A 19,612-nucleotide genomic window follows, 5' to 3' on the forward strand; every position below is an offset into this window, starting at 1 on the left:
AGGGTGTGCGTGTAACTGAACCCCCGTATAACCGAACCCCCATGCAAATGAACCCTTGTGTAACTAAAGCACCGGAAAACTGAACCCCATTTAACTAAACCACCGTGCAACTCAACCCCATTTAACTGGACCTCCATGTAACTGAACCATCGTGCAACTGAACCCTCGTGTAACTGAATCCTCGTACAACTGGACCACTGAACTCAGATTTTCAGTTCTCGAAAAATATTAGGCAATATCATTGGGTAAAACACAAGTTAGAATTTTTACATGTTCGACCTTGTTGAAATTGTTTGTTCCTTAAATTCATGATATAAACGTCTGTCAAAAGTATTCTTGAAAAAACTTTGTTTTATTTTTACAAAAGAAAAAGAAGACCCAATGTCACAAACCATTAAATCTGATTTATTACTCTTTTTTTTTTCAGATGAATCTGACCTTTCTGGACGTTAAGTAATAAACATATGTGTTGAAAATATTTGACCTTTGTGAATCTAAATAACGAATTTTGATCAGATGTCTTTGAGGAGATTGCAGCTAAAAAGGACATGGGAGGGAGACTCCAGCATTTTTTTCCAACATTCCTTCAACTTCCCCTGAAAGTTTTAACTTCATACCCTCAGGTTTATACCCTTAGCTGTTCTCGACACATTGCAGATTTTGTTCAAAGTTTGTAATAAAACCAAAATAAACACTTTATCGGGCCATGCTTTTGGCGATAGGCCCAATCCGGAAAGTTTCATTCTATTTAGAGGGTTTAGGCGCTACACTGATGAGTAATACAAGTTGGAAACCGCAAATGAAGACAGAAATAGATTTTAATCAGCCTTAGTTCTTATTTTTATTAAAAATTCAACTTATTTTTAGGCCTTGACTTAGGTTCAGGATTTGATTTAAATGAGGGTTGGGTTAAATGGGGGTTTCCACATGTAACTCTATAGCCCCCTTTTTTCTCCCAAACCCCCCATATTTTCTATGATCGTTTGTTTCGGCTTATAAAAAAGGACTAGAAATGCCTGGGGGATTATCAAACAATTTCTTCCTCCATCCTCCTGTCGTCTCTCCCTTAGAGCTAATTTTGTAATTATTTGAAGGCTCAATAAGAGCTGAGATGTTTCGGGATCAAAATGCACCCTTTGAGGTATCTCCCTCTCTACCTAGCTACAAAACAATCATATAACCCTATTGCAGACGTTTCAGTTCCTTTTTAAGTTTTTGATTTGTTTATTGCTTACAGATAGTATTTATCATTGGGAAACATACGGATTTTTTTTGCGTGGGGGTTTTCTGGAGGATTTTTCATAAGAAGAAAGTATTTGGACGGAGGGGGAGGGGCAAGACTTACACATAAATTTCTCTTTTTCACTTCCCTTAGAACTTCTCAATTAAACTAAAAAATAACACGACTCAAAGAAGAATTTTAAATTTTTAAAACCATAATTTCCGCGAGAGGGGTATTTTGCAGGTGAGGCGTTTCCGTGGATGGAGGAGGGGAAGTTTTCTGCGGGGGAGAGGAGTAAACGCTTAGACCGGTAGAAAGTAACAGGGTGAAGGGAACTCCCATTAACAGACATAAAAAAGAGAAATAAATCTGGATTTAAGAGTTTATGACGTCCGATTTTCTTTGTTTTTGCAACAACAAAACAGAACATTTTTATAAATCATTTGGACGGTAGTTTATATAAAGATCTAAAAAAGCAAACAATTCCAACAAGGTTGAATATGTAAAGATTCAAACTTGTGTTTTGCCCAGTGTAAGTACGGTGGTTGAGTTGCACGGTGGTTCAGTTACATGGTGGTTCAGTTACACGAGGGTTTGTTTAGTTAAATGGAGTTGAGTTGCACGAGTGTTAAGTTAAAGGGGGTTCAGTTGCATGAGGGTTCAGTTGCACGGGGGTTCAGTTGCACGATGATTCAGTTGCACGGTGGTTCAATTGTAAGGTGGTTCAGTTGCACGATGGTTCAGTTGCACGGTGGTTCAGTTGCTTGGGGTTCAGTTACACGGTGGTTCAGTTACAATGGAACCCAGAGCGTGTAATTGAACCACCGTGTAACTGAACCCCCGTCCAACTGAACCCCCGTGTAAATGAACCCTCGCATAACTTAACCACCGGGCAACTGAACCCCGTGCAACTCAACCCCATTTAACTGAACTCCCATGTAACTAAACCCTCGTGTAACTGAACCCCCGTGCAACTGAACCACCGTGCAACTGAACCACCGTGCAACTGAACCACCGTGTAACTGAACCACCGTGCAACTGAACCACCGTACAACCGAACCACCGTGCAACTGAACCACCGTGCAACTGAACCCTCGTGTAACTGAACCATCGTACATCGAACCATCCGTGCTTTTATAAGCCCTTTTCGCTAATCAGTTATGCTCTGTTAATTGCTTCCACTAGCCCCGAATTATTGGGAATAGCCCCGAAAATCTTGCAAAAACGGAGCGGCAAAAACGCTTGATTCTTAAGCGTTAAAGCTTATCCGGCCCTGTGCACGCTACTGCTAATGCTATTACTATTTTAATTACATTTACTACTACTGCTACTACAACAACTACTACTACTACTAGTTCGACTGCTACTTCTATTGCAACCACTTGTAAGCTAAAAGTATTAAGAGGAAAATTAAGGAACTACATGAACATATAGGTTATCAAAAGGATAGATCGGCAATGGGATAGCAACAGCTAATTGTATTAAGTTGAAGCTTCTAAAACTCGATGAGAGGAATCTTCAGCTGACCAAAAGGCAATATGTTAATACTAATACTGCTACTAGCACTAGTGCTATTACTATTAATACTACTACTAATACTATTACTGGGACTACCATTACAGCTGTACTTAACGGTAATGAACGGTATGAAGATGGAATTTTTAGGGAATATTGAGGTTGGAAGGTGAACTGAATCACATCACGCCATCTGTATACATGTTGTCAAAAGGGCGCATCAGCAATATCCTAGGGGCAGTTTGGTGCGTTGAAAAAATAAAACGTGTTATGTGCATACTGCTACTAATTCTACTACTGCTACTACGCAAGCTAAGGGTATTAAGGTAAAACTCTCAAGGAATATTTCGGCGGATATTTAACTGAATCAAATTGACTATGATTATGCTCAATCTCAAAAAGATTACACAGCAATATCTCAAGAACGGCTTCCATTAATAAGTTAGACCTTTCAGGATAAGTTGTGGGTGGGGACTTGAAACTAATGAAAAGATCAAAAGTTTGCAAAAAAACAAAATAAACACTTTATCGGGCCATGCTTTTGGCGATAGGCCCAATCTAGAAAGTTTCATCCAATTTCGAGGGTTTAGGGGCTACACTGATGAGTAATATAAGTTAGAAACCGCAAATGAAGCCTGAAATAGATTTTAAGCTTTTCATCAGCCTTAGTTCAAACTTATTTTTAGGCCTTGACATAGCTTCATGATTTGATTTAAATGATCGTTGGGTTAAAGGAGGCTTGAGTTAAATGGAGGTTTGTTAGAAAGGGGGTTCAACATGCAACTCCATAGCCCCTTTTTTGTTTTCCCCAAAACCCCCATGTTTTCTATGATCGTTTGTTTTAACTTCTGTTCGTTTTGGGTTTCTTTTTTGTAGTAATTTCTGATCATGTTGGGTTTTAATTATTATAGGAATTTATTTATGCTAGTCTTTGGTTTAATATGGCTCTTTACTTTTGTTTGAAAAATTGTTTTTCGAACGAAACTTTTTAATTAATTTAAAGGAAGCGCAACCAAAAGCGACTTTTTTTGTTATCTAAATTATCAAAATTCCGACATTTTCAGTAAAGATTTTTATTAGGTACTCAACGTTCAGGAAAGGTCTGATTCATCTAAGAAAAAAAAAAATCAAACCGAAAGTTTCCAAACACAAAGAGAAAGTAGCTTTTGTGTTGGCTCAACCGAAGCAGGTAATTAACCGTTTTCAAATCAAACAATAACCAACTACGAGGGTAGAAAATACTACAAAGTGAAAACAACAAAATTAGCAGTGGTAAAAAAAATTACAGTATGTAGACAGTGAGAGCCGCCGTTTACCCCCCCCCCCCTTCGTGAAAAACATCCCTTGAGGAAAATACCCCCCCCCCCAAAAAAAAAAAAAAACTTCTTGCGGTTGGTTAGTCTCCTATCACTTTCGGCTCATAAAAAAAGACTAGAAATGCCTGGGGATTATAAACAATTTCTTCCTCCATCCTCCTGTCGTCTCTCCCTTAGAGCTAATTCTTTATTTATTTGAAGGCTCAATAAGAGCTGAGAAGTTTCGGCATCAAAATGAACCCTTTGAGGTATCTCCCTCTCTATCTAGCTACAAAACAATCAGATAACCCCATTGCAGAAGTTTCAGTTCCTTTTTAAGTTTTTTTGATTTGTCTATTGCTTACAGATAGTATTTGTCATTGGGAAACATACGGAAATTTTTTGCGTGGGGGTTTTCTGTATGATTTTTCATGAGAAGAAAATATTTGCACGGAGGAGAGGGGGCAAGATTTACACATAAATTCTCCTTTTTCACTTCCCTTAGAACTTCTCAATTAAACTAAAAAATAACACGACTCAAAGAAGATTTTTAAATTTTGAAAACCATAATTTCCACGAGAGGGGTATTTTGCAGGTGAGCGGTTTATGTGGGTGGAGGAGAGGAGACTTTCCTCGGGGGAGAGGGGTAAACGCTTAGACCCCTGGAAAAGGACAGGGTGAAGGAAACCCCCATTAACAGACATAAAAAAGAGAAATAAATCTGGATTGAAGAGATTATTATGTCCAGTTTTCTTTGTTTTTGTGACAACAAAACAGATCATTTTTATAAATCATCTTGACAGTAATTTATATAAAGACTTAAAAAACAAGCAATTCCAACAAGGTTGAACATGTAAAGATTCTAACTTGTGTTTTACCCAGTGTAAGTACGGTGGTTGAGTTACATGGTGGTTCAGTTACACGGGGGTTTAGTTAAATGGGGCTGAGTTGCACGGGGGTTGAGTTGCACGAGAGTTCAGTAGCACGAGAGTTCAGTTGCACGGGGGTTCAGTTGCACGGTGGTTCAATTGCACGGTGGTTCAGTTCCACGGTGGTTCAGTTACAGTGGTTAAGTTGCTTGGGGTTCAGTTACACAGTGATTCAGTTACAATGGAACCGCATGCAGACATACCAGAAATGAAAGCATTTTAAATCCTCACGCAAGAACAAATATATTCACAGTATATGAAAAATAGAACCTAACATAAGAAAAACAAGAGTAGGCCTACTGTTGCTGCTAACCAGCTTGTGAAAGAGTTTGTAGAGGGGAAAAAATAGTGAAAAACAAGAGTTTATGATTACCAAAATGTTACAAAAGCAGATTTTTATGACAAAATTGATCTATTGATCAAGCGGAATATCTTCTTATAAGTGATTATGAGAGCCTGGATGCAAGAACCGAAGAAGAAATACATAAAGAGGAGGTGGAACCTAGAGATCATGTTTTGTCATTTAAGGGAAATTGTGGGGAAAATACACCTCAAGCAGTAGGGGAATTGACTCCAGGGGACCATTACGATATTTATGTGAACAGAAACTATCTATAACTTCGAGAGTTCCAGTGTTAAAACAAATGTATATATAGGCTATCTTTTGTTTTCTACTGGTGATACTTTAAGACAGGCTGAACAGCTTGCATTTCTTGTTGAGTTGTCTGAGTACAATATCAAGTAGTTGTGTTACCTAGACTTACAATACCAAATGTAAACTGTGCTATATCTTATCAGAACTAAATATCGCTTAGTTGGAAACTTCTGAAGCAGCATTGTACTGCCAGAGTAAGAAATCACTTCTACAGCCAGAGAGTTACCAACCTATAAAACTACCTCTCTGAACACACTACATCTACTGAGTTGACAAACACTTTCAAGTGTTTGAGCAAAATTAAGGAGATTTAAGATCTTAAATCCTTTTACAATCAAGAGGCATAATGCTTTTAACACATCAAGAAACATGTCTCCAAAGAAAAAAAAACACAAAACAATAGCGTATATTACCTTAAATCGCACTTGCTAGCGATAGAGCGAATCTTGTGTCCACGAGCTTCAGTGACGATAGCTAGTCCTCCGTGGCATCCCAAACGGTGCACCATCGTTTGCTGAGCCACTCCCTGTCCACTGATGACTTGATCGCATCCACGCTGGTAGAGGTCACTGCTTTCTCACTGAGGGAGTTCCACAAGCTGACAACTCTATTTGAAAAGAACTTGTTCATTAGTCTGGTATTTGCTCATTTCTGGAAAAGCTTATGAGGGTGACCACAAGTTCTCTTTGAATTACCTGATTGGAAAAGGTCAGGAACGGTATCCTCAGCATTTAGAAGCTTTTATGCTGTTATCACATCGCCTTGTTTGCGTCAATACGTTAGAGATGGTATTCTGAGCTTACAGAGAAGGGATGAATAAGGGACACCATAAAGGTCTTTAATAAATTTCGTTGCGCTCCTCTGGGCTGATTCAATTGCTGCTTCATCAGTCTTGTTGACTGAGCAGGCAACACACATTCCCAATTCTAGCCTTGGTTGAACTAGACTCTTTTAAAGCTTAGTCATGACAGCTGGAGATCTGCTATTGAATGTTCTTTTGAGCCAAGTGTCTGATTAGCCTTTGCAATATTTACTTGTGCATGAATATGGAAATTCAACTCGTCATCTACCAGGATACAAAGATCTCTTTCCATATGGCAGCTGGAAATAGCTTTGCGGACCCATCACTACAGTTCATAATAGTCAGTAGTATAGTATATTTGACACAAAAAAACGCAGGGGCATGGCCACGAAAAAAACAACACTACTCAAAAACACTAATACAAACAAAGTCATCACATAACACTCTCACGATGGGTTATACCTAGCCCCCGAAGCCAGGTCAAAAGCCGGCAGAACGCCACCAGAATATTTCAGCGCTGCCGCCGCCACAAAGGCTTCGGTGCGCCACTAATACGGTCGGCGGCGGCGAGCCGCCGAATATTTCTAGCGTCGAATTGTTTTCTGAGATTAACGAGAGAAAAACAAAGGACAAAATAACTCATTTCTAATTATAATGAGTTTCAACTAGCCCTGATATTCCTCAAATATCTTCTTTATATATATATATATATATATATATATATATATATATATATATATATATATATACATATATAGGGTAAAGGCACCGATGATTCGACAGTGCAATTTCGGAACCACTGTCGAAATTTTCCTTCAAAACGGGATAGCTCTGCTTAGCCGTGACTTAGAGCGCCATCTCTTGGATCCGTCGTTATATTTCCACGGTGCGAAACATGGACACTATATCCGGTACACCCAGATAAGAAAATAACGTTCAATTCGGTCAGTTTCCTGTTTTCGACACAAAAGGAGCTCCCGACAATTTTTCAGGTATGTAATGTTCAAACTGTCATTACTTGGTTATTTATTGCAAGAAAAAAGTGGGATCAGCGCCAATGTGTCAAGATACATCTGATCTTCTTTGAAATGTAGACACACTAGCTTTTTCTTGATAAATGAAAATGGCAACGAATATTACATTATCGAAACTACGTTCCAAGTGTCGAAAGTTCTTGCTTGATGTAGTGGAATACCAGGCGGATTAAACAAGTTCCTTCAGTTACATTGAAGCATAAATATTTGCTTCTATCAAGGAATATATTTCTTTGGCCAATATCTCGTAGTAACCTTGTCGAAATTTTGGACAAACAGCAATGGGCCCTCTCAAAATATAAACGATGTCATTGAAACTTCACTGAACAATTAAAATAGATGAGAAATAATACGTCGCAAAAGCCCAGGATCCTTTGGCGAAAACCATCGGCACCATAGATGTTTAATTATAAGTTACTATCTATGCAATAATAGATTTTGATGATGATTATTTTTAACACTATTTCAGATGAAAGAGCATTTAAACAAAAGGTTTTTTTTAAACTTTGAAGTTTAACTTACATACACTGGATTTCTCCATAATCTGAGGACCTACCACTTGGCCTCATACCATGCAGGGGCGTAAATTGCTATAGGGCAGGGGGGGGGGGACAGTTAGCCCCAAGACCTGATTTTACTCCCCCCCCAGATTTGTTTAGATTATACCCTTATTTGTCCTTCATCCAAATAAAAAATACAAATTTTATCGAATACAAAATCGTATACGAAATGACGCGTAGGCCTATGTTTTAGACAAAACTAAAAATCTGCATAAGAAAATCAAATCCACTAAATCAAATAAACTTCTTAAATTTCTTGAAATCCACTCCCGTATTCCTAGACCCTATCCCTTCCGAAACGCTAGAGAAACAATTTTGTTATACTAAATTCGTTATACTATATACTATTTGTATTTAATAATGTGTATTAAAACTTGTTGTACCCATTTTGTTATACCAAATACTGCATACTTGAAACGATTTTGTTAGTTTTATTACTTCTACTTTTTGCATAGTCTTTTATACTTTTATACATTAAATGAAGTTGAAGAAAAACAAAGAAACAAGAATATACTTGTCAAATACTCCAGATTTCGCCGCCAGGTAGTCCCAGAGTATTTCGACACGTGTCGAATTGGGTTCTAACTTGCATTGAAAACAGGTAATTTTTTTGTTGTGTCGAATTTGTAGGTGAAAATGCCCTAATTTCGGAAAATTGGAGTTTTGTATCCTTTCCAGACAAAACTTCAAACGTCTCATCAAACAGTTAGATTCCTAGATGTATTTCATACATACTGAAACCCTTTTCAAACCAAAAGTCTTTAAATTAAGACTTCTAGAGTAGAAAAACCGGTTTTTTACAAAAACTGTCGAATCATCGGTTCTACACCCAATACGGGTGTCGAATTGGGTTCCGACTTGCGTCGAAAACAGGTAACTTTTTTGTTGTGTCGAATTTGTAGGTGAAAATGCTCTAATTTCGGAAAATTGGAGTTTTGTACCCTTTCCAGACAAAATTTCAAACTTCTCATCAAACAGTTGGATTCCTAGATGTTTTTCCTACATAATGAAACCCTTTTCAAACCAAAAGTCTTTAAATTAAGACTTCTAGAGTACAAAAACTGTAGAATCATCGGCACCTTTACCCTATATATATATATATATATATATATATATATATATATATATATATATATATATATATATATATATATATATATATATATATATATATATATATATATATATATATATATATATATATATATATATATATATATATATATATATATAAATAAAACCTTCACCAAATTTCTAAGATCACAAGCATTCAACCCGCCAGCAAATACTGTAGCTAACATCGGCTAACGGGCTAAGACTCACTTTATTTTAAAACTTTTTATACATGTCTCCTAAGTGAGAGGATTCAATCGTAAAGCAATAAGAAACAATAGTATCTGTAGCGTAGAAAGTGAGAGGTTGGGAAAGTATCAACTCCCTTATTATGTAGATTAATTACTGATTATTTAAGTTCTGATGTTGTTCTCTACTTTCATACAATTTTTTTTATATCTTATTTCCATTCATTTTCATTATCATATTCATTTTAATCCACTATTGCGTTTAACACCACAGTTTAACTTTTGCACTTACAATGCTTCAAAATTGAAAAAAGACTTAATATTTTTTTTAAAGGGGGCCATAAATGTCAACATAATCACTTTCTGCATCATGAATCATGAGGAAATTTAGAGTTACAGTTCTTTTGAGAAAACCCAAAAGCCACATTTGCACAACTGATTAGGGTACCTGATCCACTGACAGCGCCTGAGATTACAGCCTTTTCGTCAGCCTCAGCTGTTGCGTTTATATTTTTAAAGGAAGATTCATTGAAAATATTATTCCTGGTGAATCATATAGTGCTGGAATCACATGCGTAATTTAAATCTATTGTTCCAGCTGAAGTGATACTAGAAGTTCAATTACCTATCTATATTAATAGGAAGAACTGCTCACGAAAATCTGGCAAATTTGAGCGTTTTCGGAACTTATTCCCTAAAGAAAGGAAATCCATTGACTTTCCCAATTGTCCTAAAACTTGCGTTAAATAATGCAATAGTGGATAACCGTCCCTCCATTTTGTGTGAACTGTGAAACTTAACGTTTAGAGGCAAATGTGATATCATGTGACCTCTAAAACTAGAACAATATTCATATAGCTTTTCAGAAGTCCCAAGCCCATTAGTTATCTCCTAATTTTCTGCCAAAGTTGGGTCAAACATAGCACACTAAACTTAGGAACCTTTGTGCGTGAGGACATGGGTTCAAATCCTTTTGTCGCCGGTTATTTAGTTTTGGAGTGGGCGTCAGTTTTGGGATTCTGTGTGTTTAGCCAGAATCAAACCAGCTCTAAACGGGTACCTGGAAAAATCTAGGGAAGGTAAAGAGGAAGGGTGTGATAAAAGCAAAGAAAGGCTGCCCCCCCCCCATTGCACTTCCTGGCTGAAGGGTTATGAAACGGATATCAGCACTGCCAGTAGGAAGTAAGAAGTCCAATGCCATACTCTTTACCTTTACCTTTAGTTATTGTTGCGATGCCATTGAAGGAAAAATAATGGTAAAGTGGACACGAACATTGTTTTTTCTGAGTATTGTAATGAAGGGAAGAGACATGAGGGAATTGCAAAATAGGTATAGGATAGTCATTTCTTTTAATCTAAGTTTTAGAACTTAAATTCAGTTAAGTGTCAAATTCCCTATTTTGTTGGATTAATTTTCTGCCTGATCAATTTTCAGGCAGTTTAAGTTCTCATTGTTGATCATTTGGATTACAAGAATGTTTGAGAAAAGTTAAAATTGATGCCTTGTCCTTATTTTGTCCGAGGTTTGGTCATGGTAACAAAGCTGAAAAGGAATTGTGGACTGTAAAAAACAAGCAAATTTTTTTTTAAATAGAACAAACGCTGATAAATTGACGACGCACCGCCAATCAGTTTTCGGCGCGCCGCGGCCAAGCATAGTTGCGTCTACCGCCACTAAATTTTATTTCGGCGCGGTTTTAGGGACTATTTATACCCATAAGAATAAACCACAACATATTCTCCAAATTAATAAAACACCCATTTCCCAACAATTTTTCTGCTCAAGCATTTCCTTTCTTAAAACTCAAGCAAGTGCACTTTCATATCTTTAATATCTGGCTTATACAGGTCAGCTGCATGAAGCAGCAAATTCTACAATTGTGCTGCTTTGTTTGAAAATAAAGTATTTATTAGAATTTGGCTACATATCCTGCTACATATCCTGGCTACATATCCTGCCATATGCTCTTCTTTTCTCCTACTTTTAGGGATTGCTTCATGCATTAAACACCATAGACATTCAATGTTCTGTGTGTGAGCACCAGTCATGGGGTCTACAAAATTTAAAGAATAGTTCACTATAAGGTGATTAAAACCTTGATGGTTCAGAGTATTATGCTCTCTCCAGCAGTCCAACATTATAGTGGTAATGGGAACAATCCAATCATATATAATGTCAAGCAATATGTCTGCTGAGCAGTCTGGAACTAACAAAATAATTTAAATATTTTTCTGAGTCCCTCCTGATGCCCTCAAAAACCTACTGCCCTCTCCAATAAATTGTCCCCTGTTATATTTACTTTTTCTGATTTATGTTTTGCCAATTTCCACTATTTTTATAGGGCCACCTGATCTTTCCCTATTTGGCCCAAATAAGTCTAAACATACTTCCCAGCAAAAACTTTGCCAATCTGTAGCAGTTTGTTTTGTTATGTCAATTTTGTAATGTCAAGTTTCTTTGTGAATAGATTGTTTATAGTTGCACTTTATCTTTTTTATTCTAAAATATTAATACTCTAAATGACATAGCTTTATTTTCACACATAAAACACAAATTCCTTACCAATTCTGTAATTCTAATTTTATCATTCAAATTTTCATCCAATTCTCATTTTCCACTGCTATTCTCTTAACACATGTTATGAGAAATAGCTATAGATAACACTTTGTTTCAGAAAAACAGCCAGAATCTTGCATTGAAAATGCTGCATTTAGCAAACTTTTCAAAACTAAAGAAATACTACTGCAAAAAACTCATAAATTTGTTTTAAAAAAATGGAAAAACCCTTTAATAAGTGGAGACAAAGCTTGGTAAATATTTGGTGTTCATATTAGTGACTTACAAATAAAGTAAACATACCACTCAATGCCTTTTTTGCTCTTTCCAAATATAGTCTAATAATCATTTTTGTTGCAAATGAATTTGAACTACAAAATAATGGTACTCCTGCATTAAATGCACTCTTTTATATACTGCTAGTTTGGTTAATGCTAATGAAATAAAATAAATAGGATGAATATATAATAGTTTAGAAACAAATTTGGGCTATATATTTGCACATTAGGGGTGGGGGGGATTAAAGTATAGTATATATTATTACATAACCTAACCTAGGTACCTCCCCCCCCCCCGCAACCCCCAAAAACAACAATTTAAATATTGCATATGCAATGAAAACCATGCTATACATTGTATTACCCTATAGCTGTGTCTTAAATTAACCCATCAAAACCAGTTTTTTGGTGACTGGTTTCCATTGCAGTATATAAAAGAGTGCATTTAATACAGGAGTACCAAAATATTTACTGTTTGCACATTAGGGGGTTGGGGGTAAAATGTATTTCTGATGCAAATGAGAGGTAAGTTTAAACTTTACCCCCCCCCCCCTTCCCATCCCCTAATGTTCAAATATATACCCTGAATTGGTATATATAGGGGTAGGGGTAAAATTCATTTGCAGCAAAAGGGATCATTATATTTGGAAAGAGCATAAAAAAGGCATTGAGTGTATGTTTACTTTATTTGTAAGTCAATAACATGAACTGAGAAAAATTTGCCCAAAGCTTAGCTGCATGCAGGATGTATTAACTACAGTTATTCTGCACATTACAAACAATGAATTGTTTTCTTAAAATGTTCCCTTCTCAAGAGTCCCTACACTAGGCTTACACCCAATGCCCTTTAGCACAGCTGTTCCTAGGGTTGCTGGTACCCAGGCCAAAATTAATTATAATACCCCATTCCAACTCAAATATAACCTAAAAAAGGCAAATCAAAGTGAAAAATTTGATCAAAGTGGGCACTCCTCAGCCACAGCACCCTAAAAAACTGCTTCAGTTGCCTCTCTATGCAAATGGCTCTGCAATTTAGAAGGAGGGAATTGTAAGATAAGTACTTAAGATTATTATCCCAGGGGATCAAGGCCATGCTCAGGATTTTTTTTTGGAGGGGGGGGGGGGTGGTTACTCAAAGATTTTTTGGGGTAAGGTTTACATTAACAGACTAATCAGATAGATAAAAAAAACATACCACTAGCATCAGAATTTCATCCTGAGTCCAAATATAACACTCATTTCTGTTGCAAATTATTTTCAAAATTGCTTCTAAGCTACTTTAAGTTTCTTCAATTTTTCTGTTTTTTTCACAGAAACATCATGACTTACTTTGACTTATGTCTCCTGCCGGGCGCTGCGCGGCGTAGAGAGTGACGTCTGCCTTCTCCATCCGCTTCGGTCCATGGCAAGCATTTGCACATCGCTCAACCTGATATTTGCCATCGCCAGGAACTCGGACAGGCTGTCAGAACATCGTTTCTTTAGTCAGCCGCGAGGTCGCTTCCAATTGGCTTTGACAGGGTTGAAGTCATGGATCATTTTTGCAGGTATGTGTGGAGGCATTCCAAGTAAGTGTCCGAACCATCGTAGTGTTCGCTCGGCTGCTTGGGTTGAAAACCGAGACTGCTTGGTGAGCTGCAGCAGCTTCTCATTGCTGACAAAGTCGAACCATCGTAGACCTTCGATTCTCCTCAGGCTCTTCAACTGAAAGACATCAATTGCCTTGAGGGTTGCTGCTGAAGCTTGCCACGTCTCAGCTCCATAGAGCATCACAGAGCCGACGAGGGCGTTGAAAATCCGCAGCTTCGTTGTGCGACTGATGTTCGGTTTTCGCCAGAGGTGACGGTTCAGTCTGCCCATGGCAGAAGACACTTTGGATATTCTCGCTTGTAGTTCAGAAAGAAGCGAGTCATCTGAAGAAATTATGGAGCCCAGGTAGGTGAACCTTTGGACAACTTCGATGCTAGTGGTGCTATCCAGGCTAAGTGAAGGATTGGCAGCAGGGGAGAATGGGTCTATGGCCATAATTTTCATTTTAGTCCAGTTTATCTGCAGTCCTACTTTTGCAGCCTCTTCTCGTAGGATTAGAATCGCTTCCAGCAACTACTCCATGGAGTCCACCAGAATCGCCAAGTCATCGGCAAAATCAGCATCTGTAATGACACGATCTCCAAACTTGAGTCCAAAGCTGAGACGTGAAGTAGTCCTTGTCATAACGTAGTCTATGATGACATTGAAGAGCTCTGGGGCAACTGCACATCCTTGGCGCACTCCTGTCGTGATTTGGAAGAACGGGCTGCAGCGGCCGTTCACTTGAACACAGCTCTCCGTCCCATGGTGTAGAGCTTTGAAGAGTCTGCACTATTTCTTAGGGAGGCCTGTTGATTCTAGAATCCACCAAAGAGCTTCTCGGTCCACTAAGTCGAACGCAGCACGGAAGTCGACGAAGGTAAAAAAAGCTTTTTGTCGGAACTCCGTGGCTTTTTCTATGATTTGTCGGATCGTAAAAATCTGCTCGATGGTTGAACGGTCCGACATGAAACCAGCTTGCTCTGGTCGCCGGATTTTACGAATGATATTTTTACATCGATCTAGCAGGACCATTGAGAAAAGTTTTCCCGGGACAGACAGTAGGGTTATTCCACGGTAGTTCAAGCAGTCGCTTCTAGAACCTTTCCTCTTCCATAAAGGGATAATGACACCCTTCCCCCAATCTTCGGGAATTATCTCAGTTTGCCAGATTGTAGAGAACAGGGTGTGGAGAAACAGGAGCATAACAGGACCTGCATATTTTAGCAGCTCCGCACTCAGGCCACAGATACCGGCAGCTTTATTGTTCTTGAGCCTTTTTACTGCATTTCCAATTTCTGAGGGGCTGAAAGGCTTGTCTGGAGGAGCATCTGTTTCGGATCTTGGACTGCCAGGTTGGCTGGGACTATCAGTAGGAGGCATAGACGGGCTAGTGTTTTTCAGGAGTGAGCAGAAGTGGTCCTTCCACCGCTCGAGACAAGAACCCTCATCAGAGAGAAGTGTCCCATCCCTGGATAGGACGGGTCCCAATGCTGGTGTTTTATTTTCTGTGAGATCACGGAGGTGCTTGAACAGGCTACCCATGTCTTTCTTTTTTGCTGCTAGTTCGATTTCATTGGCTTTCCTTGCAACAAACTGAGTTAGGTCTCGGTGAATAAGTCTGTTCCGCACTTCTTTGAGCCTTCAATAGGTGGCCATGTCCCCAAGAAGTCTTGTCCTCTGCCTTTGCTCTATGACCTGCAGTGTTTCGTCAGTTAGCCACGATTTCTTCGGGAAACTCCGCTTGCCAAGCACCAGCTGTGCTGCTTTGCTGGTCTGCGATTTAAAATACTTCCAGGCGTCTTCGCTGTTGTTGAGTGTGCCCAGGAGCTCAAAGCGATTTGATATCTCAACACTACTTCTGGCGAGTATATGGCTCCTTTAGTTTCCCAATATCCGCTGCTACTGGTTTTCTTTCCGATTGCTGTGCATGGAGGCGAAGCTGGACATCAGCACGCACAAGCCTGTGATCTGCATTTCCGAGCTCTGCTGATCTGTAAGTTCTGCAGTTCTTCAGCGATGATCTCCAGCGTTTAGAAATAATGACATAGTCAATCATCTTCTTTGTGCAACCGTCGTTACTATACCACGTGTACTGGTGGATAGTCTTACGTTGAAAGTAGGTGTTTGTGATCACAAATTCATGGGATCAGCACAGTTCAAGTAGGCAAAGGCCGTTATTGTTCAGTGGGTTGGGGGATACAGGTCCAATTGTGCCACGCCAAACACCCATATCATCTCGCACTGTAGCATTGAAGTCACCGAGAAGAACAGTGACATCGTGGAATCAGTGGAATTGTTGGTCGGGGCATAGCATACAAAAATTGTCATCTTGCCATGCTTGTGCCCAAAGCGGGCCTTCATTATTCTGTCCGATACAGCTTCGTGCAAGAATAAGGCCTTTCTTGCAAGGCCGTTTAGCGCGAGGCCAACACCATTTCTTCTCATGCTCCCTCCAGACCAGACTAACGAGTGATTATCGCCTATTCGCTCTTCTCCACTTCCAGTAAGACGGGTTTCTGTGAGACCTGCAATCGCCACTTTATTCTTACAAAGTTCTTGAGAAAGAAGGTTCTTTGATGCAGGTGCATTCAGGGTCAAAACATTCCAGGTGGCTATTCAAAGCCCCCTTTGGTCTAGAAGGTTCAGTCTGTCAGTCTTTCTGACGTCGTCAGCATGTCCGTTGACGCGCGTAGGTCGAGATCTTAAAAGGAGGTCCGGATCCGAGGCTATGTAGTCACTTTGCGTAGCACTTGATTTTCAGGTGGAGGGTCGCTAGCCCAACCGACCCTAGGCCTGGAATCTGATTAGAGCTAGGTTTAACCTAGATACTGAGATTCCCGGGGTGGGCTCCACCCGCCACATGAGGTTGCAGCCACCCTGATCAGAGTGTTTAGTTAGGGGATGACCCCATATCCAGAGGCACGTGGTCAGCAGACAAGGTCTGCATCATTCCGGACGAACTCCATTCGCCCATTCACCTCATGGCAGTGATTCAATTTGAAAAATACTAAATTTTGCTGAAAGCTCTGATTTGAATTGAAATATACTATTCTGTTTTTTTTTTTTTTTCACAGAAACGTCATGGTGGCAATTCAATTTGAAAAATACTCAATTTTGCTGAAATCTCCAATTTGAATTGAAATAAACCAAATCTTGTTGAGGAGTGATTTGATATGAAAAATACTAAATCTTGTTGAGCAGTGATTTGATTTGAGATATACTAAACAGTTTTTGAGAAATACTAAACAGTTTGAATTATTCATTTTGGGGGGAAAAAACTTACCACTAGCTTCAGAATTTTATCCTGAATCCAAATATGACATTCATTTCTGTTGCAAATTATATTCAAAATTGCTTCTAAGCTTCTTTAAAAACAGCAAAACTTCTTTCATCAAAACAAACACTTTATGGCAGCTACATATACAGTTTTAAAAATATCAGATAAATAGCACTTAATGTAAACAAACTAATCATGCATATCTAATTCTTCATCACCACTTTTTGATGCACTAGGGGTGTCACTGACTGGTGCTGTAGGGGCCCTATTGATTCCAGGAAAATAGAGCTTTGCAGCTTCAATAAAAAATAATGAAGTTGGTCTTTTCACTCAAAATTTTGCAGAAATAAGAAGCACAACACATACTGCTCCATGTATGCTGTTTGCATCCCTGGTCTTTTAGAGTGCTTTTTTAAGTGTCTCTACAGACTTTCTATATTTTGAGTATGAATGGAACAGTCCAGTGGATCAACAAAATTGGCTGAATGATTGATTTGATAATGAGTTCATCCACAGCTGGACAATGTACTATAAGCTCCTATCACTGTAAATAATGCTTCCAGGCTTAATATATTTTTAATGATAAGAATTAAAGTTTCCTTGTTTCTTTGGAGGCCTTCTTGGCCATCAGTCAGGGGTACAATGATTTTTTGTTTGCTCTCTCTCTCTATTCCACCAAAAACCACCAAGTGACCTAATTTTTTTAGTTGTATAAATTTGGATTAGACCCTGGCACCATGCTGGTGCAGTGACTGAATGCTGCCAACAAAAGGCCTGGTTGACTGCTGCTGAAGTGCTGCAACACTGCTGGAACAAGTGTGGCATGCTGGGAGCATTGCAACACTTTGGCAACAGTCAACCAGGCCTTTTGTTGGCTCTATACCCCTGGAATCAATAGGGCCCCTAGAGCACCAGTCAGCAACATCCTTAGTGGATCAGAAAGTGATGATGAAGAGTTAGATATGAGTGATTAGTTTGTTTACATTAAGTGCTATTTATCTGATATTTATAAAACTGTATATGTAGCTGCCATAAAGTGTTTGTTTTGATGAAAGAAGTTTTGCTGTTTTTAAAAAAGCTTAGAAGCAATTTTGAAAATAATTTGCAACAGAAATGAATGTCACATTTGAATTCAGGATGAAATTCTGAAGCTAGTGGTAAATTTTTCCCAAAATAATGAATAATTCAAACTGTTTGGTATTTCTCAAATCAAATCACTGCTCAACAAGATTTAGTTTTTTTCATATTAAATCACTGCTCAACAAGATTTAGTATATTTCAATTCAAATCAGAGCTTTCAGCAAAATCTAGTATTTTTCAGATTGAATTGCTGCCATGACATTTCTGTGAAAAAAAAACCAGGAGAATTGAAGAAATTAAAGAGGCTTAGAAGTAATTTTGAAAATAATTTGCAACAGAAATGAGTTTTATATTTGGACTCAGGATGAAATTCTGATGCTAGTGGTATGTTTTTTATCTATCTGATTAGTCTGTTAATATAAACCTTACCCCTTTAAGAGTCAGAAAAAAATTTCCGGGGGGGGGGGGTCAAAACCCCTAGCCCCCCTGGGTATGGCCTTGCAGGGGATGAATGAGGCTCTTAATTAAGCCCTGAGAGTCTCTTGTACCTAACCTGACTACTTTGTAAGATAGACAAATGCCTCTCATCTAGAATTTTACCACATTCTATGTTCTAGGTGTTATGATAGCCTAGATATTTAACTGTTGAAGTGGTGATTAGCTGTCAAGCAAGCTTACTGGGTATCTTGCCAGCAGATAGGCTACCCAAGGCTTACTTCAAATCCATCCCTTGTCTTACCATTTAATAATTTAAGTAATATTGTATAATTGGTCAATATCTACCAAATCATATTAGGCCTATTGAGTTAGGAACAAAGTGAATACACCATTTAATGCCTTTTTTTATGCTTATAATAAAAATAATAAGATTTTATTGCATAATTTAGTGATAGCCCCCCCCCCTATATAGTCCAGTAAGGGTTAGGTTAGTTATATGCGAGAGAGGGGGGGGGGGGCTGAAAATAATTTCTAAGATTAAAGCTCATTTTGTTCATAGTAAGCCTAAATAAAGGCATCAAATGGTGTATTCACTTTATTCCCAACTCAATAATATTATTTGTTAGATATTGACTGAATTATCATTTACTTACCTTATATTTTACTCCAATTCCTTCATAATTGATCCAAATAACATCAACTTTCCTCTGAGTTTTATTATAAAACCTCACATAAGCATAAACTCTACTATTTTGGGACCTTATATTGTCCTCGTTTCTCGAAACAACTCCATCTGAGGTCATTTTAAGTGTTCATGGTATCTGAAATTCAGATATAATGCCAAATTTAATATTTTGCTTAAAAGGGAGTTACATAAATTTAAATGGATTTACAATTTTTTCTATGCGGCAAAGGAAGAAACGTATTCCGGAGTAAACAGGTAGCGCTGTCAGTAACTTATTAGTTAAAATCAGTTAGTTTTTAAAATCAAAAGTTCTCTTATGGAGGCATTGAGTGAAGATGAAACCTAAAACGAAAAAAATTTACTAACTCTCAGATTACTTATCTGCAAAACGAGCTCAAATAAACTCACTAGG

At 38.2% G+C, this 19,612-nt stretch overlaps 1 protein-coding gene across 1 annotated transcript in view; it reads right to left on the reverse strand.

Moving 5' to 3' along the window:
• Positions 1-19,408, reverse strand: part of Vhl (von Hippel-Lindau protein) — a 33,728-nt gene extending 14,320 nt beyond the window's left edge. The window contains exon 1 of the mRNA XM_089088129.1: positions 19,169-19,408. Within this exon, the coding sequence (XP_088944255.1) occupies positions 19,169-19,318 (150 nt within the window). The 5' untranslated portion in view covers positions 19,319-19,408. The remainder of the gene's footprint in view (positions 1-19,168) is intronic.
• Between the last annotated feature and the right edge of the window lie 204 nt (positions 19,409-19,612).

This window comes from Artemia sp. Qi Xiang Cuo, chromosome 4, assembly GCF_049724085.1.
Source record: "Artemia sp. Qi Xiang Cuo chromosome 4, ASM4972408v1, whole genome shotgun sequence".
NCBI classification, from domain to species: Eukaryota; Metazoa; Arthropoda; class Branchiopoda; order Anostraca; family Artemiidae; genus Artemia; species Artemia sp. Qi Xiang Cuo.